Raw genomic sequence first — 27,719 nt, 5'->3', positions numbered from 1 at the left:
GAATGATAAAGACTATGGATAAGTATCAAAACCTTAATTATCCAAATTAAGTAATTGGCAATTATGCATTATATAACAATGGGTTGCATATTTTTTGTACAAGTATTGATTGAGATGGATGGTAGCGTATGAAGGTGTTACAACTCTATGCAATTAAATTAATCAATGCCATCAATCAACATCACACTCTTCCATGCATATTCATAGACTAGTATGTGTGATAATGGTTCTATTGCATTTCATTCTCAAGACATGGAACACTAATGCTAATGTAGATTCATAAACTAATATGCATGATAATAATTTTGTTTCTCTTAATTCTCAAATTTGAAACATGAATAACTAGTGCTAATGCAAAATAAAAAAATTGGTATGCATGATAGTATTTATGTTTCTCTCTATTCTCATATTCAAAACATAGATTACCAATGCTAATGTAGATTTGTAATGATTAAAGATCATTTGCTTGATTCACATGAATGATTCAATTTAGAAATAATAAGAAAGGGACAAATTGCCTGCATTTCAAATAATGCAAGGCTTGATATCACTGAAAAATAAATATTTTCCATTTATGATTTATCACACTCTAAACCAGGAGAGGAGCCAACACCTTAACATGTTCTAATGGTTGTGATAGCAATTAAAATCTAATACTTACACTTGTTGATTTAATATCCAATATTTTTTACGACATTATACCAATAGTTTTGACTTTAAATTTGGTTTTGTTAAATAATGACTACCCATAATTGAATAAAATGTGCCTCTTATTCTAAAAAGAAACCAATTGTGTATCATTATTTAACAAAACCAATTGGCTATGGTGTCCAAAACAACACAAGTATGGGTGCCTCTAATGCACTCCGATTGGTTTCACTTTTTGTGTTGTTTTGGACAACATAGCCAAAAACACGTTAATATAACATCATATTTGATGACGTGGCATTGAAACCATACTTATATGCAAGGAGCTTTCCAAGTAAGTTATTATAAAAAATGGATGTGACTTGAAATTTCCATGTAGGATTTTGAGAAGTCAAAGTTAGAGTACTCAACTACTAGGTCATCTTCCCTATTACATGGAGCATTCATAGAAACATAACTTGATCCTCTAGCAAAATAGACGACTTGATTCAATTGGAATTATCGGAAATAATTTGATGTTCTTACAAAATGGAGAAACGTCCAAGATGATAAAATCCATATGGAATGATAGTGAATAGCTTTTTAATTGTGTATTTGTGAAAGGGAGAAGAAAAAAATAACTTCTAGTATATCTTTGTATACCACACCTCATGTAGGAAGAAGTAACTCCTATCTTTTTAATTATGTAGTTGCAATATAAAAATAAAAATAAAAAAATTATGTATATCTTTGTATACCCTACCTTGTGTAGGAAGAGGCAACTCCTTGTTACCTTGGTGGTAAGGAGTTACTCCTTGTCACCTCAAGGGGGGATGTTCAATCTAAGCCAATTCATGAGATAAGATAAAAAAATTGTGACTTTTAATCATTAGTTTGATATGCACTTTATTGTCATTTTTATAAATATATTCTTTTGTATGTATTTATGTACATATGTATGCATGTTTATCTAAGCTTGGTTCACAATTTTATTTAAATTGCACACACATGGCATTATGTACTTAGCAAGTGTGTGTGTGTGTGTGGAGAGAGAGAGAGAGAGAGAGAGAGAGAGAAGGAAGTTATTCCATTGAAAATCAATAGAATAAAAAGAGTTACTGAGATGATTAATTCATTTCTTTATTTACATGAGGATTAAATTCTTTTTGTAGATTTTTTAATCATTTCAATTTAATAATGAACAAGCTTCTCCTATTCCTACACTAAAAACTAGTAAATAGCAACCATATCTTTAACACAAAAATTAGGTGACTAGGTGACCATATGACCAAGATTACTTATCTACGGGTTCCAACTAAGATATAAGTTTAACATTTTCTATAACGCCCTGCCAAGGGATCCAAAAGAAATAACCTAAAGTTTGACTAAGTTTGATGGTATTTTTTTTTTAAAACATGAAAGATACACCATTCACACCAAACACATAATAGTGGAAGCAATAACATATATAACAGGTTACATTCCTTAAAGATCCCATGACGTTGAATCACATTTAAATCTAATCTAACACTAAGTCCATCAAATGCCACATCCATATTAAAGAATAATGAAAAGTCCAAAGTCTATTTAATATACATTTGTTTCCGAATGCCTCTTGGAAAATTAATTTGAAATGCTCATTCATCCACTGTACATGTCACAAGGTATGAAAGGCTTAAAAGAATATACATATAGACATACATCATCCTCCACGAATCCATGATACAAAGTACAGTAAAACAAATGAAACCATCCACCATACATGATACATCCATCCATCGTAAAAGATATAAACATCCAACATGAAACACAACTATCCATCATAAAACATAACTGACTAAGTGTGTGGTTCCTCCCAACCATCAATAGCATCATTAGACCACCATGTGCCCTAGCCATCCCCCACTCGTAACATCACAAGTCACCAAGGAGATCATCGGTACTATAGTAATAGGGACGTCAATCCTAGACATGCTACAATATATGCATAAAGAAATCTAGCATACTATAATAAAGCATAAGATGATCCTACAAAGTAAATAACATCATCTATCACATGCTAATCATCAATATAAAGAAACATGTCACTAAATAACATCCATCATAATGATCCAAGAATAGAATGAAGGTAAATGCCTACCAAGAATGCCCCAGCCACGGTGTCTATGAATGGATCTCAAATGGTAAGAGTGAAAAAGCACTACCACCCGACCACGTGGAACCTAAATGGCCCACTCCCACCACGCTGAGGAGATAGTCTCAAGTCCCAATTAGGATATCAAATCACATAACATAGATACTCTCTAAGTCCAGGAATCCTAAAAGTATACTATCTCAAAGGTTCCAACATAGATCGACGTCTAGACCCAAAGGCACACAAGACACGTAAGAATCTACTATATAAGCGGGCAAGTGTCATTGCATGAATCATGTTCGGAGTTACTCGAGCAATCCCTTAGGAATCTTGGGTCCCTAATGATCCCTGCAACCACTAGTATCCTCTCATACTTATGAGGCATACTACGGAATGCAAGGTCATAACCAAGAGTTCTCTCTACTCCCATCCTAGTTTGTGCTAGCACTCGAGGCATGGGCGGGAACATACAATTAATCTTATTAGGTTCATTTACTCTCATTTAGTGTAAATCTTATCACTTATTAAAACAACTTACAATGAGTTACCCTAGCAGCCACTTAGGGCCCCGACCCCCATTGCAAGCCACTTCTTGACACTACATATAGATAACCAAACCTAAGCTCATGAAATCACAATCATAGAAAAATCACCTCAGTCCTATACAAGTGACTAGAAAGCATCATAAGTATAATCCACAATAATCACATCAGTTCTCCATGAGAAACTAAATAGCATCAAATGATAAATCACAATATCCATTGGTTCTCCAATGTGCAACCGGAAAGTATCCCACAATATACATTGGTTCTCAATGAGCAACCATAAAACATCCCAAAATAATACTGATCAAAGACTCCAAAATGGTCAAGTCAAAGATGTCACAACATGACATCATTAAGAACAAATCATCCAAAACATCTTAGTCCTCTCAAAGCGACTGGAAGGAAAATCAAATATAATTGACCGATGACTCAAAAATGGTTAAGTTAGGTATCTCATATACATACACCTCAGCTTCACACAAGAAGACTGGAAATAATAACAAGTAGTAAATACAACCATATCATAGAGAAAACCATCACATTACCATGGTTGAGTAAAAAGAACGAGATCAAATCAACATGACAACACAATCACATAACCCCCAAGCCTCTGGTAAACATCTTAAACTGGTCAACACTCTAGGACCACCCAAACCCTAAACATAACCAATACATAGAAAACATCATAGTTTCACAGTAGGTTTGATTTGAAAACACATAGTTTGAGTTAAACAATAAGGTTTCAGTTTTTAGTGTTTGTGTTCAAGTAATTTGTCTTATAGTTCAATTTGATTGATAATATACTATTGAGTTAATGTGAGGTTTCCATTTCTAGTTGAACGTATGTTTTAAATAGATAGAACCCATAGTTTACCCTTACAAATTATCCCATTCCTATATCCAAATGAAATGCACAATTACCCCTAATTGATTTCAAGTCAAAGTCCTAAAACAATCTAAGGGTAATAATTAAATTATTAATAATACTTGTTGATCTTTAATTATAATAATCTACGCTTTCATTAAAATCAGTATTATAATATTAAACTTATTTAAATAAATTCCCTTATTAATTAATCTTAATTAAATCAAACTTTAATTAAATTAATTAATAATAAATAAAAGAACTATATTACATTTATTAATAATTTATAAAATTATTAATAAATAATAATATAAATTCAATATAATTTAAAAATTAATATAATTTAAAAAAATTAATATAATTACAATTAAATAATAATTATATTAATAAAACAATTTTTTAAAAACTTTTTAAAAAATAAAATACAAATTAAAAAGGTGTGTTTAAAGGCCCGCCAGCCTACCACTGATTGTGGCTAGCACAACTCTCTGTTGTTGCCGTAGTAGAGTACACTGCGACAGTAGTTGTACCTATTGTGTCAACAACAGAGTACATTGCGGCAGCGATAACATAAAGAGGGGGGGTGCGTGGGATATTCCCCACCCCACCCATATTTTTTTTAATTTTTTTTTTTAAATTAATTTCTTTTTTTTAGATATATGTTATTAATGTTTCTTTTAATATATATATATATATATATATTTATTTATTTAAATGCGTTTTATTATAAATTACATTGCAATTTGAATTACAAAATAAATATGATTCTAATTTTATATATATATATATATATATATATATATATATATATATATATATAATTACAATTTTAATCTTATAGGGAAAATAGGTTTTATCCATTCAAATTTCTAATATGAAATTTTCTTTTTATTTCAAACCCTTCCTGAATCAAATTATAAGTTTCTTTAATCTACAAAATGAGGGTTTTCGATTACATTACTGATCACCATGTGTGCAGAAGATAATGTCATGTTTTTCAATAATTTACAACATTGAAATATTCACAGTTCATCGCAAAGAAATTTGGATTTGCAATCCACAATCACGAAGAAGACAGAATTATTTAAATAACATAATTAACTGTGTGATTCAAAACATAAGAACCTACTTGGTTCTGATGCTAAAATTGCAACACCCAGAAGATTTGCAGGAGAATTCGCTTCTATCCAAGAACTTCTTTCTAACAGTCTTTCCCAAAATTTTCTTTTCCAAAATTTGCGTCCAAATTCGTCTCCAAATTCTTGTCCATCAAAATGAACCATCTAATTGTGATAAAGAGTTCTCTCCTTAAATCGGGGCACTGATTGTGCATTCACTCGGGAGAACTCCTTGCTCACAACCTTTAACTCCATATTAACTTTTTATTAATCTTTATCTTTTTCCTGTTTATGCACGTTAAATGAATTTTTAAAATAACTTTATTAAATTTTCACTTGGCTTCTCCTTTAAATAATTTATTAAATTAATCTCATGCACGCACTTAATGCAATCTAAAATCTTTTATTAAATAATTATATTTTCACTTTTTAAATTATTTTTGAAACTTAATTGATAAAATATTTATTAACTCAAATAGTAATAATATTTAGCATTTATTTAAAAATGAACTCTAAATATATTATTATCAAACTAACTAAATGTTATCACGTTCTAAATTTATACTTAAAACTTTTATCTCCAAAATTTAATTTTTTTTATTTATTAATTTCTCAATTAATTTAATATAATTAAATATTAAATATCATAATAATTTCTCATTAAATTAAATCATTAATTAATCTTTTAATTAGGCTTAATAAATAGAAAATACACCAAAGACTCATAAAACAACATATGAAAACCCATCATAGCAAAACACATACTAAATCAAACAAAAAGGGCTATAATCGTGAATTAACGTCATTCGATGCATTCGGAGGGTACTTGACTCAAATACTTGTCCTAATTATCAATTAGGACAATTGGCTTAAGGGTTTAGGATTTGGACTTAAGAATTTATCTCCCCTCTCTTACCATTGAGATAATGCGCTAGGGTACACTCATCTTGGCAATTCAGGGAAGTCGATACCTAGTACCTGCAACCTACATAAAATCCATGCATGTACATACACAATAATCTAAGCTAAACAAGCAATGGCAGGAAGTGGTGCATCATGTAGATCCTGACTAGCAAGTGACTACGACTCCCTTCCTTAACCACATCAGAAACACCATACATAAAGAAAACAGACACACACACCATACACATGCAGTATGGGGTAAGTGTTAGAATCTGAAAAGATTAATAACCCAGAAAACTAGTGCAAAGAGTAAATATCTAAACTATGAATGAAAATGATACAAAATCAAAATAGCATCATAGAGTTAGTCTCCAAGAGAGTAATGCAAATGCTGGAAGCAAAATAGCATTAAGAGGGTGCAAAAACAAGAGATCCAAATACAAGCCAGGTAGCATGCTTATATAGGCTAGGAAGAGGGAGGAGGTGGCAACACCAACCAATGAGGAGCAACCATCTATCGGACTAAAGATAGCAAAGTATCTTCCCAAGATAGCTAATGGATGCTCACATGTAGGAAGGTGACACCTCACAACCATTCACCTAATAAGACATGATTTATTAACCTAAGCGAGATTATTAAAAGTGTAGGAAAAAACTAGCAAAATAGGAAAAATAAAAAACTACACTAACACCCCCCCATAAGTGAAGCTTAGGTGGATGCTAACCTAGCAAAGCTATGAGAGCAGGAAAATGGGTCCCGACAACAAGGCCTGATCAGGTACCCAATACAAGAAAAAGAACTAGATGAAGGAAACTAAGCCTCCAATCTAGGAAATGTCCCAAAGAGAGGAACAAAAAAGAGCATGAAGCATCTCCGAAGCATGAAGCTGCAAACTTTGTCAAAATGCTGATCTGTAGAACCTCCATGGAAATAGAAGGCACAAACCATTAACCAAAGAAGCATATAACAACAAGTGAACCCCCCCATAATGATGAACAGGGAGAGGGGTGACAGGAACACTGAAATGCAATGCCAAAAACATCTGCAAGAAGAAGAATCAGGAACACCAATAGTGCAATAGAAGTACAAGCACATGATAAAGGGCGGTGTCACCGACACACTGCATGGGCTAATGTCATGGAAGAAAAATTCACTTGAAAAAGGTGGATGAGCACAAAATGGCAAAACATCATGACCCCCCATGGCACTTTATAACTAAGTGCGAGTACAAACAAACACAAGGTGTACAAGATTCCATATATGCAAAAGCAGGCACTTTATCTCAGTGCGTTTACAAAAAAAGGAATGCAACAGAATAGAAGCATACAATGCTCAAAAATTTGAAAGAAGAGTGAGCCAAAAGAACAGAAGAAGAGATTCCAGGACCTGTAGAATCCAAGTAATCTGCTAGAGTGCGAAAGTGCAAAACGCGAAGGAGAAAGAACCTGGAGCAGAATTTGGATAAAAGACCTCTGCAACTGAATAACTCATAGAACCAACTTTCCAGCGATATCTAGCGAGCCCAGAAAAGAGTCTGACTGAGCGAGATATGGCTCCCGAAAGGCAAAATAGAACATCTGGCTTTGACTGCCAAAATAGGCAACCAGACTGCAACAAAAATCAAAAACACATGTACCATCATCTCCGTCTTGAAACCAGCTTTTTGATGCATTTTTCAAATAAAAAAAATATGTCTGTATGCTCAAGTTACGGCGAAAAAACCAATAGGGCCTCCTCATGAAGATCATATGATAAAAGTGAAACTTGGGCACAATAATCAAGGAAAAAAATAGCACCACTGCGATCTACTCGAAAAATCATGCACTTTTAAAAAAAGAATTGCCTCGATATGAGGTCGTATGAGAAAGTTATGATCCTCTGAAGTTTCCAAAACGAGAACTGTGCATAGTCACAGCTGAGAATCTGCAATTTCTGAAGAATTCATGCATGAAAATAAAAAAAATAACTCCATTAATGGATAGAGCACAAAAAAATAGCCAAGTTCATAACAAGAATCATCAAAATTGGAGTTCGTATGAGCAAGAATGAGACATTTGAAAACTGCGTTCAAATCTGCGACTGCCAACGGAGAGGGGTATGGCTGTAGCTTTGCATGCTTGATTTTGCAAAATATACAGCTTGCATGCAAAATCTAAAAGATACCCAAATGATTTTTTGGGGCTACGAACAAAACCCAGAAAGCGTTTTTCTTGCTGATGTACAAAAGATGTTGTTGTAGTGTAAATCAAATGCCTTTAACAGTAAAAAACGGCTCCAAAAATTAAAAAACGACTCCAGCAACCAAAATATGACATGCAAATGTTGGATCAGCTTCCTAAGTCCATCAATGGCATGCTGGAACCTGCAATACTGATTGAAAACTCCAAATATGCAAGTTGGTTGTCAGATTTGAGATTAAAACCCCAGAGAAAAATAATTTTTGTCAAAACTTTTCTGATTCTTAGGATCATCCAAAGATGCAAGAGAAGAGCATACATCATTTTTCAAAAAACTACAATAAAGTTTATTTGCCCCCCCCCCAAATCTCTCAAATAAGGAAACTAAAATCTACTCTTGCACATAGAAAAGCTTTGATACCATGTTAGAATCTGAAAAGATTAATAACCCAGAAAACTAGTGCAAATAGTAAATATCTAAACTATGAATGCAAATGATACAAAATCAAAATAGCATCATAGAGTTAGTCTCCAAGAGAGTAATGCAAATGCTGGAAGCAAAATAGCATTAAGAGGGTGCAAAAACAAGAGATCCAAATACAAGCCAGGTAGCATGCTTATATAGGCTAGAAAGAGGGAGGAGGTGGCAACACCAACCAATGAGGAGCAACCATCTATCGGACTAAAGATAGCAAAGTATCTTCCCAAGATAGCTAATGGATGCTCACATGTAGGAAGGTGACACCTCACAACCATTCACCTAATAAGATATGCTTTATTAACCTAAGCAAAATTATTAAAAGTGTAGGAAAAAACTAGCAAAATAGGAAAAATAAAAAAACTACACTAATAGTAAGTATCCCTAAGTGAAACACATATTATAATCCATCTAACTTAAACATCATCAATAACTGAAATTACTAAATAATCATCATGCATACATGGAATGTAGAGTACCAAGTAATCTCATCATATAATCAACTAAGTCTGAAACAATATCTGAAAATCTGAAAGTAATGCTACTAAATATCAAGCATAAAATTTGCCTAAAAGAGTTTGGCAATGATAATTGAAATGCAACTTAGGGGCAAGCACTACATTTTCCCCATGTTTGCATCCTCTCTCTATGATGATACGCTCCTTCCCTTTAGTTAAGGGTGATCATTCTCTTGCATCCACTAACACGTGAGGTAGTTAGCTATACTACAAGTATGTTAAACGTATTTGCTAGCATAAATTATATATGTTCATCAATATACTTCAATATTCAAACAAATGCATTAATATTCACAAATATGCATAATAAACATATTTCAACATTAACCATACCTTTCTAGTTGAGCAATTAGAATAGTTATTTGAAAGATTCATAAATAAGAGATGCAACTTCATAAATAAGAGATGTAACAAAAAAAAAAACCTTGTGAATAATCATTAGGTCAATGATTGAATGACAGAAAAGCATTCATAAATGTTTACAAAATAACATCATATAAGTTTCTTAAAACATGTTTAGTGGCATGAAACAAATAAGGAATTTTTTGGAAGATTCCATCACCATCATTCATATATTGGTTTCATTGGACCTTGAATTTTGTGATCTTAGGGTTATATAAGTGGATCTTATGTACCTTGAGCGGCTTGATTGTGGTCCCACCCCTAGATCCTACACTTGCAATGAGTTTTAGACATTTTCTCAAAATCTCTATATATTTCTTCAAGTATGAAACATGGAAAAACATTATGTAACTAGGTAAGAGCTAGTGATAAAGAAAATATTTAGGCTACAAGGTTGATAACTTCTTGGACCTCAAATGGTCCCACATATCTAGGCCCCAATTTGGAATATTTCCCACATTTAATTGAACTCTTTCGGGGTTTAACTCTTAGGATCACTTTTTCTCCAACTTTAAATTATCAAGAAGTTCATTGAGCATCAATATACTTTTCTTTGATCAACTTGACATGATCCTCCATTTTTTAGAGCATCTAGAGAGCATGGGGATTATCCCATCTTCCATCTTTTTCCAATTGATAGGCATCTTGTGCCTTCGATATAAAGCTATGAATCATGCAATCTTGATGGTTGATTGATAGGGATGATTATAGGAAAACTCTACTAGTGTTAACCTCTCACTTACAATGTTGATCCACACAATACACAATCAATACATCCTTAATAAATTAGCTCACTATTTCTGTTTGACCATCTAACTTTGAATGATATGCTTAGCTTATATTCAGCTAAGTCCCCAAAGTTTAAAATAAGGTTTGCCAAAATCTAGATGTCATTTTTGCATCTCTATCTAATATGGTCTCCTCTACAATCCCATAGTGTTAGGAAAATTCTTGAACATGTTTTTGTGATACGGAAGTTGTGCCATGTGTTTGATTTCCCGATATAAAATGATTTTTTTTAGTCAATTTGTCCACCACTATTAATGTAGCATTACAACTATTTCTTGAAATTGGTAAATACTAGACAAAATCCACAAAATCCATGCTCGTGATCTATCACTTCTAGTCTAAAACAACATGCAATTGTAATGCTTGAGTTAAACATTGGTGTTTAGTATTTTCCCTCTAGCATTCAAGACAAGTTGCCAAAATCTAGCAACATCCCCTTCATTCCCTTCTATAAGTATAAGGTTTTAATATCAACTAATAGCTTGGTAACACCAAGGTGCCCTAAGTATGGTGTTAAATGGACCTCCTCTAAGACTATTTTCCTTAACTTTGAGGAGTTGGGTACATACATTCACTCTTAGTGCCTTAGAAAAAAATCTAGTTCGATATTGAGCCCTTCATATCTTAGGCAGTGTGAGTCAAATTGAAGAGCTTCTCAAACCTGATTGTAATATTCACCCTCTTTCATCTCATGAAGAACTTGTGTCCTAAAATCTAAGGAAAGAGTGTAAATAGCTCCAATAGGCTTACGAATTTTAGTATTCCCACCCTACCCATTAGTATCAATATAGATTATTTAAGTTCAAGTCTAGCGACAAAATCTCAACCTTTGAGGGTTAGAGAAATATCACCATTAATTTCATTAATAATACTATGATTTGTATGGATGTTAATTTGGAGGATAGCTTCCTCAAACATGTCATGTTTGGGGATCCTATTACAACATTTAATTGTCCTACTATAGTTTGAAGAAATGAATGTTTCCAACATTAATCTCGACCCTTGAGAAAATATTGAGGCTTTCAATAGAAAAGAAAACCACCTCTAAGAATATGAAAACATTTACATCAAGATAAACATAAAATTAAATAAGAAATGACATGAAAATTCTAAGACATTCTATACAAAATTTATAAAACAAAATCACATTTCATTCCCTCTCATTATTATATAAATATTAATAATAGTTTACAAATATAAGTCAAACAAACTTTTGAATTAACTTTTAACAAACAATAATATACACATGTCTTGTTTTGTAAAATGTAAACACACATTCAAACAAACTAAAATTGATTTAAAACTTTTTACCAATAATACAATGCATGAGTCTTTATAAAGATTAAGGTTTTTTTCAACTTTAAGATGGCCTTTTAACTAACCATTTGGTGTATCATATATTCCCCACATTTAGAGTGTGCATAATACACTTAGCTTGGTTGGAATAATATTTAAATTAAATCAAAGTCGATTCCTTGTAGGTGAGACTCACTACCCTTCACCAACCCCATTAAAAATGACATTTCAAGGTGTTCTCCATACCAAAAACATAACGTCCCACGCACTAAAATAATTGTTTTTAAAAAATTCATTTACTTTTTCAAAACATAAGTCCTCCAAAGCATTGGTTTAATTGGACGATGGGCACACCAACAATTTGGTGGGTGGGTGGATATACGTCACAAATGTTTTATAGTCATCAAAAGGTAGGTAGCAAACAAAGGGATAATGTAAAAAATGAAAAATATATTATATAAATATTGATCTTTTATATTATGGTTTTTACAATTGTAAAAAGTTTCAAAAAATAGAAATTGTTTTTAGTTTCAGTAATTGAGAATAAAAAATTGAAATGATTTGGTGATTTTAAAAATCTTTATGATCAAGTGAAATTTTAAGTAATTTATTTAATATTTTATTAAAAATATATTAATATAAATTAGAAGTTATTGGTTGATTTGAGGGTGAAGACTAGGAATATCAAATCTACTAAAATTACATAAAATTTTATTTCTATTTCTATTGAATTGTACTTATCAAACAATACCAATTAACAAAAGTAAACTTAATTTATTATATAACACTATGAAGAATTTATATACAAGAAATAAGCCAATTTTGAATAAATTGTAACAAATAAAGGAATTCTATATGAAATCAAGAGTAGTTTGTAAATCTTATAAAAGTTTAGTGCTCTTAGATATGAAAATCAAACTTGTTACTATTTAGTTGACATTCTTCATCCCATAGACTACTTTGATCTTATAAGTATTACTGTCATCTTTTATTCATTACTTTGATTTTATAAAATTATTATTATCTTTTATACATTCAATTTCAATCTAATACACCAAAATCACATAAAATTTGAAATCAATTTATTCACATTTCAATATTAAATTCTCATCTCATTGTTTTACTTTTCTTCTACCTCCCAAAACACTCATCCATTTAAACTGAATTTTATATAATTCTTTCAAGTTTGATTAATAAAGGGGTAAAAAAAAATGGTAATTGATATATAACTAATAATAGAAGAGTGCAAATAAATCAAATACCCTCAAAATCACTTACAAACTAAACCTAACCCAATCCTACCAAGTACAATTCCATAAAAAAATCAATGATTAAAAATCAAAATTTGACTTATTAAAACGAAACAAATATTGATGTCACCTACCCCCAAAAACTCTCCCCACCAATGCAAATCTAGGCCAGGTAGATCATTGGTTGTAGGTACTCCCTCCTCTGCCTATAAAAACAGAGGCCAATTGCATCTTCAATTGTGTGCTTCCTCATTCAAATCTGCTTCAACGTAAAAAATCAGTCTGCCAAAGGTAAGTCAAAATACTTCTGAATCACACACATTCATATGAGCTTCTCAAGAAATTTGAGAAGCCAGAACTCGAAAGCATTGCCAATTCCCACAATTTTACTCAGAACCCAATTCCGTTTCTCCCAAATTTCAATTCGATCCATTAATCAGACTGAAATTTGTCGAAGAACGCCATAGAAAACTCGCATTTGCTGTTTTCCCCAAATTTTTGATGTCATTTTCGAACTTTTTCTTTGTTTATAGTTAAGAGAACGACTAAATTGAGGTCTCAAATTTTCAAGTCTATCAGATGTATGATGTAGATTAGTACAAAAGCATGCAACTGTTAGTTTGTATCTGAATTGTGGAAAGCTGGTGTTGATGCAGATCGCCATGGAGACATTCTTGTTCACATCTGAGTCAGTGAACGAGGGGCACCCAGACAAACTCTGCGATCAGGTCTCTGATGCAGTTCTGGATGCGTGCCTGGAACAGGACCCCGACAGCAGAGTGGCCTGCGAGACATGCACCAAGACCAACATGGTCATGGTCTTTGGGGAAATCACCACCAAAGCCAATGTCGACTACGAGCAGATCGTGCGCAAGACCTGCAGAGAAATTGGGTTTGTTTCTGATGAAGTGGGTCTTGATGCGGACAAGTGCAGAGTGCTTGTGAACATCGAACAGCAGAGCCCTGACATTGCACAGGGCGTTCATGGCCATCTCACTAAGCGCCCTGAAGAGATCGGAGCAGGGGATCAGGGTCACATGTTCGGCTACGCCACCGATGAAACCCCTGAGCTCATGCCCCTCACCCATGTCTTGGCAACCAAATTGGGGGCTAAACTGACGGAGGTGAGGAAGAATGGGACATGTCCATGGCTGAGACCAGATGGGAAGACACAGGTGACAATTGAGTACAAGAACGAAAAGGGCGCCATGGTTCCCCTGAGAGTCCACACCGTCCTCATCTCTACTCAGCACGATGAGACTGTCACAAATGATCAGATTGCTGCAGATCTGAAGGAGCATGTGATAAAGCCAGTGATCCCATCAAAGTACATGGATGGGAACACCATATTCCATCTGAATCCCTCTGGGAGGTTTGTGATTGGGGGGCCACATGGAGATGCAGGGCTGACAGGGAGGAAGATAATAATAGACACATATGGAGGATGGGGAGCTCATGGAGGAGGGGCGTTCAGTGGGAAGGATCCAACGAAGGTGGACAGGAGTGGAGCATATGTAGTGAGGCAGGCTGCAAAGAGTGTTGTTGCTGCTGGTCTTGCGAGGAGGTGCATTGTTCAGGTGTCTTACGCCATTGGTGTCCCTGAGCCCCTCTCTGTCTTTGTTGATTCCTATGGCACTGGTAAGATCCCAGATAAGGAGATTCTGGAAATCATCAAGAACAGCTTTGATTTCAGGCCAGGAATGATTTCGATTAATCTGGATCTGAAGAGGGGTGGGAATGGAAGGTTCCAGAAGACTGCTGCTTATGGTCACTTTGGCAGGGATGACCCTGATTTCACATGGGAGATTGTCAAGCCTCTCAAGACCACCTCATCCTAAAGAGGGTCTTCTATTTCTGGTAGTGGATGTGAATAAGGGGTTTCTCTTGTAAATCAGGGAGGCCAGTTAAGGATTTGAGAGGAGGGTCATGTGCCCATCTGGTTGTGAAGATGTTGAAGCAAATTGTTGATGTTTGGGAGGTCGGTCCATGACAATCATGGGGTTACAAGTTGCCGCTATTCTTTTTGTTTTCTTTTTCTTAATATCATGTATTCGTAATTTTCAGTAATATTGTTTTTTTTAATAAAAGAAATGAGTATATTTGGGTTTATCAGTCTTATATTTTTCAATCATCAATATATTGAATGCATGTCATGATTCATATTGATTCCTAGGAGTATTATGAATTGCTATTGGATTCAATTATGTGGTTCTCAAGTCAAACTTATTGATCCATGTTTCATAAATAAGAGTATCACGGCTTCTTAAGAGTATTATGAATGGTTAGTAGGATTCAATTATGTGATTTTTAAGTTAAACTTATTGACCCATGTTTCATAAATAAGAGTATCATTGCTTCTTACAAGTATTATGAATGGTTATTAGGATTCAATTATGTGATTTTTAAGTTAAACTCATTGACCTATGTTTCGTAAATAAGAGTATCATTGCTTCTTAGGAGTATTATGTACTGCTATTAAGATTCAATTATGTGGTTTTCATATCAAACACATTGACCCATGTTTCCTAAATAAGAGTATCGTTGCTTCTTAGGAGTATTATGAATTAGGATTCAATTATGCGATTTTCAAGGCAAACTCATTGACCCATGTTTCACACATAACAATTTACATCAACCCATATCTCATGAATGAATCGAACACTAGTGCTCTCTTTACATATTTTTAGTATTTATTTTGTCGAATTATTCGAGAAAACAAAAAATAATCATAAAAATTTTGTTTGATGATAATACAGAGCATTATTCTTTCAAGAAAAAAACTAAAAGTTATTAATAAATTCATTAATATCAATGCTTGAGATAAAGTGATGTTATTCAATGTAATATTGGTATATTAAATTATTATTAAAATGAGATTAAATGCAAAATTATTAATTATTTAATAAGAAGCATACAAATCTTAATGTTTAGGTTTTGATTAGAGGTAATTACTTGAGGGGAGGTAGAGGTGGGATAGAGTAAGAAGAATTTGTCTTACATAACTTACAAAATAGTAGTCATATTCACCAATTTTCTATATTTGAGAAAGTTTAAGCTAGAGAGGTTTCTACAAATGCAATTTGAACAAGTTGATGCATAGAAACAAACTTACTATGTTTGTCTAAATTCAATGGAGATGTTTATACAAAGTCGACTCTTTATGTAACTTGGCACTAAATTTAAACCATAGGCTACAAACCAAGTCTATTCTTCTCCTCATCATCACACCAACTCTTTAGACAACAATAATGGAAATGAGAGGCTAGTGCTTTCTACTTGTACGAATTAAATGTGTTTGGTGTCATTGATTTTCCTTGCATTCAATTTATTATTGTATCGCATAATTTTCTCCCAAGATAGGATAACAATATTTGGGTAGTTGTTTACTTCGATATGTTGTACATGTGGCTATTACATTCCTTGTTAAGTGGAGATCGACTACACATGTGATCATATTTCTTATTTTCCCACATCAATTGTAGGTTCAATTTCTTGGTGGTGTGTAGTATGCAAACTCACCTCTTGTTGTCATATGCATAATCCAAGCAATCTTGTAGTATCACTTACTAAATTTTGATAGGAATCAAATTATCATGTCATAATGTTCTTCTAAATTATTTATGATTATTTCCTAGACAATCTTATAATGTCTATTTACAAAATAATATCTAATTATAAAACAAAATCCTTAGACAACATTCATTAGCATAATGTTAATGTCATAAACATTGTACACTTCAAGCCTATAATAAGAATAACAAGGGAATGTTCACCAAAGAACTAGAAAAAGTGTTATTTTCTCTCTAATTATTTATAAAATTGTCATGTTAGCTAGTGAATATGAGGTTGTGTAATGCCAACCCGTATGTTGCTTTTCTGTTCGGTTTGCCAATCTCTTTTAGGCCTATTTTATGTATGTGTTAGTTTTAGAGATATTGTATTCATAGTTATATGACATTATTTCATGACTTGGATTACATATATATCAGTAAATAATTACTTAGTTGATTATTGTTCACATATTATTTGATGATTATGGTTACTTGTGCATGAATAATGCTTTAATGATCGTTAGTTAGTAAATTAGGTTACTCTCATGATGATGTCGTAAGATATATCTATAAATGATGATTATTTTATATTCATAATGATGAATTATTATATATGAGCATGCGATGATTTGTGCACGAGATTTATTATGGTACTTACCCCATACTTGCATGTGTGTGTGTGTGTGTGTGTGTGTGTGTGTGTGTCTATTTTACTTTCTATCTAATGTGGTTAAGGGAGGGAGTCGTAGTCACCTACTAGTCGAGATCTACATGATGCACCACTCCCCTCCATTGCATATTTAACTTAGATATTTATTTTATGTGTATGCTCATTTTTTATGCAGGTTGCAAGTATCGGGCATTGACTTCCCTAAATTGTTGAGATGAGTGTGCCCTATTGCAATAACTCAATGGTAAGAATGGAAAGATGATGATCATATCCAACCCCAACCATAGCCTAAATACTTGTCCTATAAGGAGAACTCATATCTGATTGTCTACCATTTTAAAACATGTCAGTCTTTTTACATTGGTTTTCCTGATGCATTTCATGTGGTTTGACTTGCTTATTTATGATCTTTGGATTAATAATTGATATTTGAATTGTTAAATATATTTTTATCGATAATTCATTATAATGTTATTTGATTTAAAAAGAAAAAAATTCAAAATAAGACAATATTTAATTTGTTGAAACTATTTGAATCTATGGCTAATTTAAAAGATTTAATTTAAAGTTCTAAATTAAAAAATTAAATATTAAATATTATTTTAGTGTACACATAATTAATATTGTTTAAAATTAGAGTTGCATTTAAATAATGAACTCTAATTATCTTTATTGTTTAAATAATGAATAATTATTTTTAACATGGTTGCAATAAATAATAAAGTGGGAAAATAAGATAAAAGAATTTATTTAATTAAAAAGTGAGTTAAATATGCATGAAATGATTAATTAAATAAAATAATTATATTTTATTTTATTTGGTTGAGGGAGGGAGTTGTAGTCACCTGCTAGTTAGGATCTACACGATGTACCACTCCCCTCTATCACATGTTTAGCTTAGAAATATGTGTGTATGTACATGCTTGTCTTTCATGTAGGTATCAGGCATCAACTTCCCTGAATTGCTAGGATGAGCATGCCCTATCACCATAACTCAATAGTAAGAATGAGAAGATTATGATTAGATCCAATCCCAACCATAGCCTAAATGCTTCTCCTCAAAGAGGACTTGTATTTGACTATCTACCCTTTTTAAACCTATGAGTCTTTCTGTGCATGTGTTGTTTGACATTCACTTTGGTTTTCCTTAATCATTTCATTCAGTTTGACTTTGTAGTTTGCTTAGTATAATGCTTAATTATGATTTTTTGATTTATCATTGATATTTGGATAATTTAAATTTTTAATCGGTAATTGATTATAATATTATTTGATTTTAAAAAGGAAAAATATTGAAATAAAATGATATTTAATTCATTAAAATTGTTTGAATATATGACTAATTTAAAAGATTTAATTTAAAGTTCTAAATTAGAAAACTAAATAAATAAAATTTAAATATTAAATGTTATTTTAGTGCGAATATAATTAATATTGATTAAAATAAAGGCAAGAGCCTACAACATAATGGTAAATTGTGAGCCTCTTATCGAAGAGGTCTTGGGTTCAAATCTACCCGTGCTTAATAAATAATAATAATTAATAATAATACATAATAATTAATCTTGGCTTTGGCCTCTTACCAATGAAATATATATATATATATATATATTGATTAGAATAAAGTATTTTTGTATCATATTCTAATTAACCATAGTAATAATTCTCTGCTTTGCAAAATGTCAAAATTAGCAAATCCCCCGAAGGAATACTCATTCAAGCAAACTCATGGGAACAAATTTGCCTTTCTCCATCAAGTGAATCTATACTAGAAGAAGGATATAGGCATATTGCAAACACGAAATCAATTCAAAGTCCTCTCATCTAATCAGCAAGATCAACGAACCTACAAACCCAAAATAAAAAGCTTCAAAAACCTAATCCAACTCCATGCGGAACGAAACATAGTCATCCAAGAATGTCAACACAACAAAAATGAGGATGGATGACAAATCGCTCAAAACAAGAAAATGTGACAACAATGCTTGTCACCACAAAACAAAGAAGATGACATAGCTTAGAGATTACAGAGTCAAAAATATTTCTTTACCAAAACAAAATATTCAATTTTGGAAGAGCAAAATCCTAGATCAAGGAAAATCATCCACAAAAAGAAAACGGATCAACCTAAAGCAATTTCTGAGCCAAACAATATATCATTAGGCCCTTCATCAACCAATATACGAGTGCAAATCAGGAAATATGACCCTCAAGTACTCATCTCCAAAAATAATATAGGGAAGGGAACAATTCCTCCAGCAAAGGGGACATATATCCCCCACACTAGAAGAAAAATCAAGAAGCAATCAATCTAAGCAAAGGAAGGAGCCTTAATCTAGGGCATCCAGCCGAAATTAAGGAGAGTGATACTATAATTATCAGCAATACTCACAATGAAGCTAGATGGTTGGAATGTGCTGAGAAGGGTATTTATGTGCACTAGAATGAGCCAACAAAATTTAGAAGCAAGTTGGAACGTAATCTAGCCAAGAGATGGGGCAAGAAGAGACGACAAAGGAACATTAGTAGGAGAGCTTGGAAGGAGAAGGAAAGGAGGAAAATAGATGGATGAAAAACATAAGCTACTAGCACTCACTAGAAAAAATCAAAAAATGCAAGGATTACCAAATGGAAAAAGAGATAATAGAAGAAATGGAACTTAGCATTAAAAAAATGAATATGCTATCACATGAGATCCTATTACTACAAAATGATCTGATAGATCAAAGTATACTAGCAAAAGTCATCCACAAAGAGCATAAAGGAAAAAGGATATTAACATCAGATCTAGAGGAGTCATAAAAAAGTAGAAATAGCCAAACCAAAGATCTAGAAGAAGGGACATCAAAAGCTTAGGTTGAAAAACTAGGCATTACATAGATGGCACAAGAGAACTATAAAGAAAAGGAATCAGAGCAAGAAAGAAATTAAAAAGAAGCCCATAAATTGCAGATATTAGAACAAAAACTAAGTATCCCATTGGTAGACTCAACTCATTCGAGCAACATTACTATTAGGAAAAAAGAAAAAAAGAAGAGTTACAAATTTTGGCAGACTCCTAGCAATGGCAAGGACATGTTTGACCTAAATGAAGAAGGAAGAGGATTAGAAGCATAAGCAAGGAAAACAACCCCAGAAACAAAGCAAACAAATTTGCAAAATGAAGAGCAAACAATATGGAATGACTTTGGAGCTCTAGGGGATAGTCCCAACAGGGGAAATGGAATCAAAGAATTAAGAACAAAAGAAAAAGAGAAAATTTCAGAAGCAAAAGATTATCAAATAAATAAAATGATACTCAAAGAAATACTAACAGAAGATGTTCAGGCAAGAGAAGATTCAGATATAGCTGGAAATGTGATAAAAAAGAGAAAAAATTGGAAAATATAGGTATATCAATTAATTAGGAAGGACTAAAAACACCTAATTGTGGAAAACCCAAGCAGAAGAAAGGAAGGAAATCACTAAAGGAATTGAGGGAAGTTGTAGGACTGGTAAAGGAACAAACTAAGATCTTCAAAATTCTATAAGGTGGGAAGGGTAAGAGCCTTCCCAAGGAACAATGAAAATCACTACTTGGAATGCTAGGGGCCTAAATGCCTCTAGTAAGAAATTCTTATTAAAGCGCAATCTCACACTGTTTGACTCAGACTAAATTAAGTAAAGAAGAAGGCATAAAATTAATTCAGAAATTGGGAACATGGAAATCATAATTTAAACAATCACAAGGTGCCTTAGGTGAACTTGGAATCATATGGAACACTTAGAAAGTCAATATAGAAGACATATCTACCTACACTAACTGGATGGGAAGCAGAGTCATCAGTACAAAATCAAATATACAAATGACTGTAATAAGTTTCAACGGGCCTACTCGATCAATAAAGAAATTAATAGTCTAGAATGAAATCAATTCATTCATCAATACAAAACCAAATGAGACCATCATCATAGGAGGAGACTTTAATGTTATATTAAAAAAAGAGGAAAAATATGTTGGGATAAGTTTAGTAACTAAAGCTATGGAAGATTTCAGAGAATGGATTGGGAAGAACACCCTAACAGACATCCCTACTAAAAAAAGTTTATATACTTGAAACAATAGAAGGAAAGGCTTTTGTTATATCACATAAAGACTGGACATATTCTTTCTAAAAGGATAGCTAAGCGACATAGATAGAGAGATCAATGCAAAAATACTACCAATGACAGGTTCAGATCACTTCCCCGTAAAAATGGAAATTAAAGATCAAGCTAAGCCAAGCAGGAACCCGTTTAAATGTGAAAAGATGTGGTTTATGGACAAAACATTCATGGAACAAATAAAAGGATGATGGCAAGAAGAACATTTCATGGGTTCAAAAATGTTTTGTTTTGTTTCAAAGTTTAAAAGAATAAAAGAAAAGATTCTAAAATGGAACAAAACACAATTTAAAAACATCTTTAAAGAAAAACTAGATATAGAAGAGAAATTAGATAAATTAAATAAAGAAATAATCATAAAAGGAATGAATAATGAAACTTATCTATTAAAAAAAGAGTACCTCCTAAAACAAGAAGAAATACTAGCAAAAGAAGAGATATACTGGAAGCAAAAATTCAGGGAAAAGTGGCTGTCAAAAGGAGATCATAATACAAAATTCTTCCACAATAGTACACTACATAATAGGACACATAATAATATATCAAAAATAAAAAATTTGCAAGGTGAGAAAACAGAAAACCCAGAGAAAATAGCAAAAATATTTGTTGACTATTTCAAAGATATTCTCAATAATTACGATACCTTAAACAGAATAGAACAAGAGGAAATGCTTAAATCTATTCCCAAGCTGGTTACAGAAGAAGACAATAAAGTCTTAAATAAGCCTTTTTCTCTTGAAGAAGTCAAAATGGCTCTATTCAATATTAACCTAGAATAAATCTCCTAGACCCGATGGATTCCGAGCATTCTTATTCCAAAAATGCTAGGACATCCTAGGAGAAGACTTATGGAAAGCATTGGAAGCTTCTAGGAATGGAGGATCCCTCTTATCAGAAATCAATCATATCTTCCTTACACTTATCCCTAAAAAAAGCATAAGTGCAGAACCAGGAGACTTTAGACCCATAGCTCTATGTAATACAATTTATAAAGTGTTCTCAAAAGCCTTAACCAACATCTCAAAAGATTTTACCCAAACTCATATCATAAGAATAGATAGGGTTTGTTCCAGGGAGATCCATCCTTGATGGTATCTCGATCATCCAAGAAACAATCCATTCTATAACCAAGAACAACAAAGCATGCATGTTATTAAACTAGACATCCAAAAAGCTTATGACAAAGTAAAAGCTTAGGACAAAGTAGAGTGGAGATTCTTATGTAAAACTCTCGAAGCCTTTGGGTTCTCAAAACAATGAATTAACATCATCTTTCAATGCATATCCATCCCAAAAATCTCCCTAATCATCAACTGACATAGGGAAGGGATGAAATAACTAGGGCCAAAGGCTCACCCAACTATCCAAACCACACTCCAAGAATTAACACAATAGAAGCGAACAAAAATAACATCAACCAAAGGAGGAAGAAGAGTGAAATACTTTTATTGATTCATCAAAATATCTTCATACATGCCTAGCTGTAAAGCCTTCTGGGTTATGGCCAATACAAATACATTCACATTTGAAGATCCAACAACAAATTCACACTTTCCAATTCCTCTTTGCAATCCTCTCCCAAAAACTTCCTAACTCTAAGCCTAAACACTCTATATATACTTGCCAAAATGACTTACAAATCATTCTAGAACATCACATAGGAGGAAGGCCGATCCAAAAACAATCTGGACACATCCCAAGAAAAGATCTTAACATAAATATTGCGATCAAAATAAATCCCCCAAGTCGGCTTGCATAAATCATGTCCAAATGCTAACACTCAGGATAAATAGGAAAACTCAGCACATGAAGGGTCACTCAACATACACTGGGTAACTCGGCACATGAAGGAACACTTGGTCAAGATCATTCTAGAACATTACATAAGAGGAAGGCGGACCCAACAACAGTTTGGAAACATCCCAAGAAAATATTTTAACATAAATATTGTGATTAAAATAAATTTCGCTAGTTGGCTTGCATAAATCACGTCCAAATGCTAACACTCAACATAAGTAGGAAAACTCAACACATGAAGGGTCACTCAACATACACTGGGTAACTTGGCACATGAAGGAACACTTGGTCAACACTAGATTGCTACAGCAACTTGGCACCAACTAAGTACTACAGTAACTCGACACCAAGTGCTATAGTAACTCGACACCAACTAAGTGCTACAGTAATTAGGCACCAAGTGCTATAGTAACTTGGTATCAACTAAGTGCTATAGTAACTCAGCACCAACTAGTGCTATAGTAACTCAGCATCAACCTGCAGAATGAACAAAAATGAGTAGGATAACAAGGAAACCCAGGATACTCCTGCATCAAACAACCTGGGTTGAAAGAAATGATTCTCCTGAATCATTGAGATGTCACAATCTGAGTTGAATCCAACTCAGATTGAGAAATCCATGAAGCATCTTCAATAGGCCTATTCTTCCACTTCACCAAATATTCATAGTAATCTTTTCCTCTTGTGCTCTTGCGAACTCTCTGATCCAATATTTGTTTAACTTCTTCAATCTACTTCTTAGGATAATCTTCTAATACAATAACTTCATCATCTGACTCGTGACACTTATACAAATCAGCAATATTAAATATAGGAGATATATCCATGTCATCAGGTAACTCAACTTCATAAGCATTACCACTGTCAAACTTCTTCATGATCTTACAAGGTCCAAATTTCTTCATCTTCAGCTTACTGTATATTCCCACAGGAAATCTTCCTTTCTTTAAATGAACCATCACCTCATCACCAACTTCAAAATCATGATGTCTTCTAGACTTATCAACATTCTCCTTATACTTTTGTTTACTTTGTTCCAACCTCAACTTCACTTCCTTATGCAAAGACTCTGTAAAATCAACAAATTCTTCTCTTGCAACACTTCTCTTTTCTTCACCAGCAACATCTCTCAAATTTGATATACCTCTAGGCTTCATTCTAGTAATAATCTCAAAAAAAAATTTCCTTGTGCTTCTATTTACAGAATTATTATATGCAAATTTAGCTTGTGCCAATACCATCTCCCAATCACTTGGCTTATTCCCAACTAAACATCTCAGCAAATTACCCAAGCTTCTATTCACAACCTATGTCTTTCCATCAGTTTGTGGATGGAATGTAGAACTAAACTTCAACTCAATATCCATCTTCTTCCAAAAATTCTTCCAAAAATAACCAACAAACTTACTATCTCTGTCAAAAATAATACTTCTAGGTAATCCATGCAATCTCACAATCTCTTTAAAGAAAAGTTTAGCAACATGATTTGCATCTGATGTCTTCTTAGTACATGGTATGAAATGAGCCATCTTAGAAAATCTATCCACTACAACAACTATGGAATCATACCCCTTCACTATCTTAGGCAATACAAGAACAAATTTCATACTGATGTTACTCCAAGGTTTCTCAGAAACAATAATAGGTGTATACAAACCAATATTTTGACTTACTCATTTTGCAATTTGACAAACTCCACGACTCTTTACAAATTTTTGAACATCCTTATACATTTGTGGCCAATAATACTTCTCTTTCAGTAAACTCCATGTCTTATCATTTCCAAAATGTCCAACCAATCCACCACAATACTTTTCCTTAATCAGATTCAACCTCATAGAACTTCTAGGAATATACAACTGAATGCCTTTGAACAACATGCCTTCTTGAATGAAATAATCATCATACTTACTTATGTGATCTGTCAGATTTGGTGCTCTGCACTCTCTCCACACCTCAGAAAAATTAGGATCAACATCATACAACCACTAGTACATTTGCACTTATTTTTTGACCAAAGGCATGATTTCCTTTATTTTTTGATTTCCATCCTTGTATTGGTCAAAAATTTCCTAAGTATTCTCAAGTTGGTAAAAATTTTGACCAACTTGGGTCATAACCTTAATATGCTAAAAGTATAATATAATAGTATTGGTCAAAAAGTATATTAATATTTAATCTTTATTCGTGCGGGCTTATTGTCGTATCGTTATTTTACTCTTGCATATAAGGGTATCATGGAAATTTGCAGGTATTGGGGCATCAAGGGTAACAAACAACTGATTCCTGTATGTCGTCCTGCTACTGATTCAATGAGGTCTCCCTCGAGTCCTTCTGTTAGAGTAATAATGAGCTCTATGGAGCAACACCCATCTCAGAGCTTTTACAAATTGCTTGGTATATTTGGCGATGTGGGGTTAGATGATATCAAGCAGGCATATCGGTAGCTAGCTAGAAAGTATCATCTTGATATGTGTCCTCCTAAGCATGTCTAGAGGAGTAACAAGAAGGTTTATTGAAGTGCAAGAGGCTTATGAGACTCTCTTTGATCCTAGGAGGAAGAATTAATATGATAGTCATCTTGCAATGGGGTTTTCCTCTGGAGCTTCTAGAAACAAGTGCATTTTTAAAACAAATTTTCTTGGAGAATTCCCACAAGAGGTAAGAGCATTGAGAAAACAAATTTTATTTTGTTTGATGACTTTTTCATTTTTAAAACCTTCATGCTACTATTGAAGCATTTTCTATGGTATGTGTTGATGTATATTTAATGGGTATGTCTAAATTTGTGTGATCTATGGGTAACATTCTAGTTTTGTGATGTATTTGTGTATATTCAATGAGTATAGGCACACTAGCTTACTTTCTGGTTTTGTGATGCATTGATATATATGCAAAGTGGCATTTGTATGCCTGAAATGTTGTATTATAGGCTACAGTAAACATTCTGATTCAATGAGTGTTTGCAAATTAGTTTTATGCCTCAATTTGTGTGTTTTATACTTCAAATTCTAGTTTTGTGATGTGTTGATATATATTCAATAAGTACATATGAAAACTAGCACTTTTCATGTATGGATTTGTGTGTTATACAACTAAAATTTGTGGTCTTGTGATGTGCTAATAAATATTCAATGGACATATGCAAGTTATCATTTTTATTTGTAGTTTCTAGATTAGATTGTGTGTATTTTTAACATCAAAGTTTTAGAAAGAGATGTGTAATAGAAGAGATCCATCATTTTTATGTCTAGTAGTCTGAATTTGTGATGTGTTACTATATATTTAATGGGTATAAGTGTATTAGCATTTTTATGTTTCAATTTCTGTGATCTATAGTTTCCACAAGAGGTAAGGACATTGAGAAAATGAATTTTTTTTTGTTTGATGACCTTTTCATTTTTAAAACCTACTTAAGCTAAAGACATTTTCATATTTTTGGTTTAAAAAACCATTCAAGTAGAGCCAATGGAATGGTTTATTACTTCTGCCCTTGTGTTCCTACTAGTTTTTTGTGACAATTATCTATCAATTCTAATTGCATATTTCAAGAAAATTCAATGTACTTACTCATTTTGGTTGCTTTAGACACCTAAATTCTCATTCAAGTAGATTTAATGAATATCGATTCTCTTTTTCTATTTTTCACTCCTAAAATCTCAATCAAGTAGATTCAATAAAAACTCTCTCTCTTTGGAGTGGTCACAAGAGTGAAAATAAAATTTTTCTTTCTGATCATTTGGATCCACTCAATCAAAGCCGGTGATTTCTTGATTGTTTATTTTCTTTAAAATCTATATGAGCCGAGTTGATGATGACAGGGTTATTACCATTTGATGCATTGAAGTTGCAATTTTTGGTTATTAAGATTTCAACTTTGTGAAGGTTTTCTTATGTTGGGGATTGAGATTTGGGGATCAAATTTGTAAAAGAATGCATGTTTTAGGGGTCAAGATCTGTGTTGTTCTATGCTTTGTCTGGTTAAGTAATCAAAATTGATGTTTTTGTTTTGATCTCCAACCATAACTATGTCAAATGAGTTAACTTGTGTTGGTGTTTGATTATCTGATATTTGAAGCTCTGAGTTTATAAATCAACTTGATACCTACTTGCAATGAGTGATTGGGAAATAATGCTTTAGATTTGGAAATGATTGAAATGATCATAAGAACAATTGTTGGAATAATATATGGAACTGGTAAAGAATGTCCTCAATCATTGTTTTGTCATTGATGTCAAACTTGCTACTTGCAGGGATGACAATTGCTTTAGTGATCCAAATACTATCAATTAGTTGATTGTCAAGGTGGAGGCAATCAATAAGATGTAACTAGAACACCTAGAGAAAGGTTGAAGTTATGATGTTGTAATGAAGTACAAGGATCAGTCCAGCCATTAATGAAATAGTGTATTGGATGACATACTAAAAGATACAAAGAATGAGCACACTGAAAC

The 27,719-nt window shown here is 32.9% G+C and overlaps 1 protein-coding gene across 1 annotated transcript; it reads left to right on the top strand.

The window, feature by feature from the left end:
* Nucleotides 1–13,342: 13,342 nt before the first annotated feature.
* On the top strand, nt 13,343–15,210 carry LOC149549456 (S-adenosylmethionine synthase 2-like). Its single transcript, XM_089792838.1, has 2 exons — nt 13,343–13,394; nt 13,760–15,210. Exon 2 carries the CDS (start codon nt 13,766–13,768, stop codon nt 14,939–14,941), a length of 1,176 nt encoding a protein of 391 aa, XP_089648964.1. The 5' UTR covers nt 13,343–13,394; nt 13,760–13,765; the 3' UTR covers nt 14,942–15,210.
* The last annotated feature ends 12,509 nt before the right edge of the window (nt 15,211–27,719 follow it).

The sequence above is a fragment of the Cupressus sempervirens genome, chromosome 7 (genome assembly GCF_028749045.1).
Source record: "Cupressus sempervirens isolate cs-2001-9-10 chromosome 7, ASM2874904v1, whole genome shotgun sequence".
In the NCBI taxonomy this organism is placed as follows: Eukaryota; Viridiplantae; Streptophyta; class Pinopsida; order Cupressales; family Cupressaceae; genus Cupressus; species Cupressus sempervirens.
The sequence above is the reverse complement of the archived record's forward strand: the minus strand, read 5'-3'. Positions and strand labels throughout refer to the sequence as shown.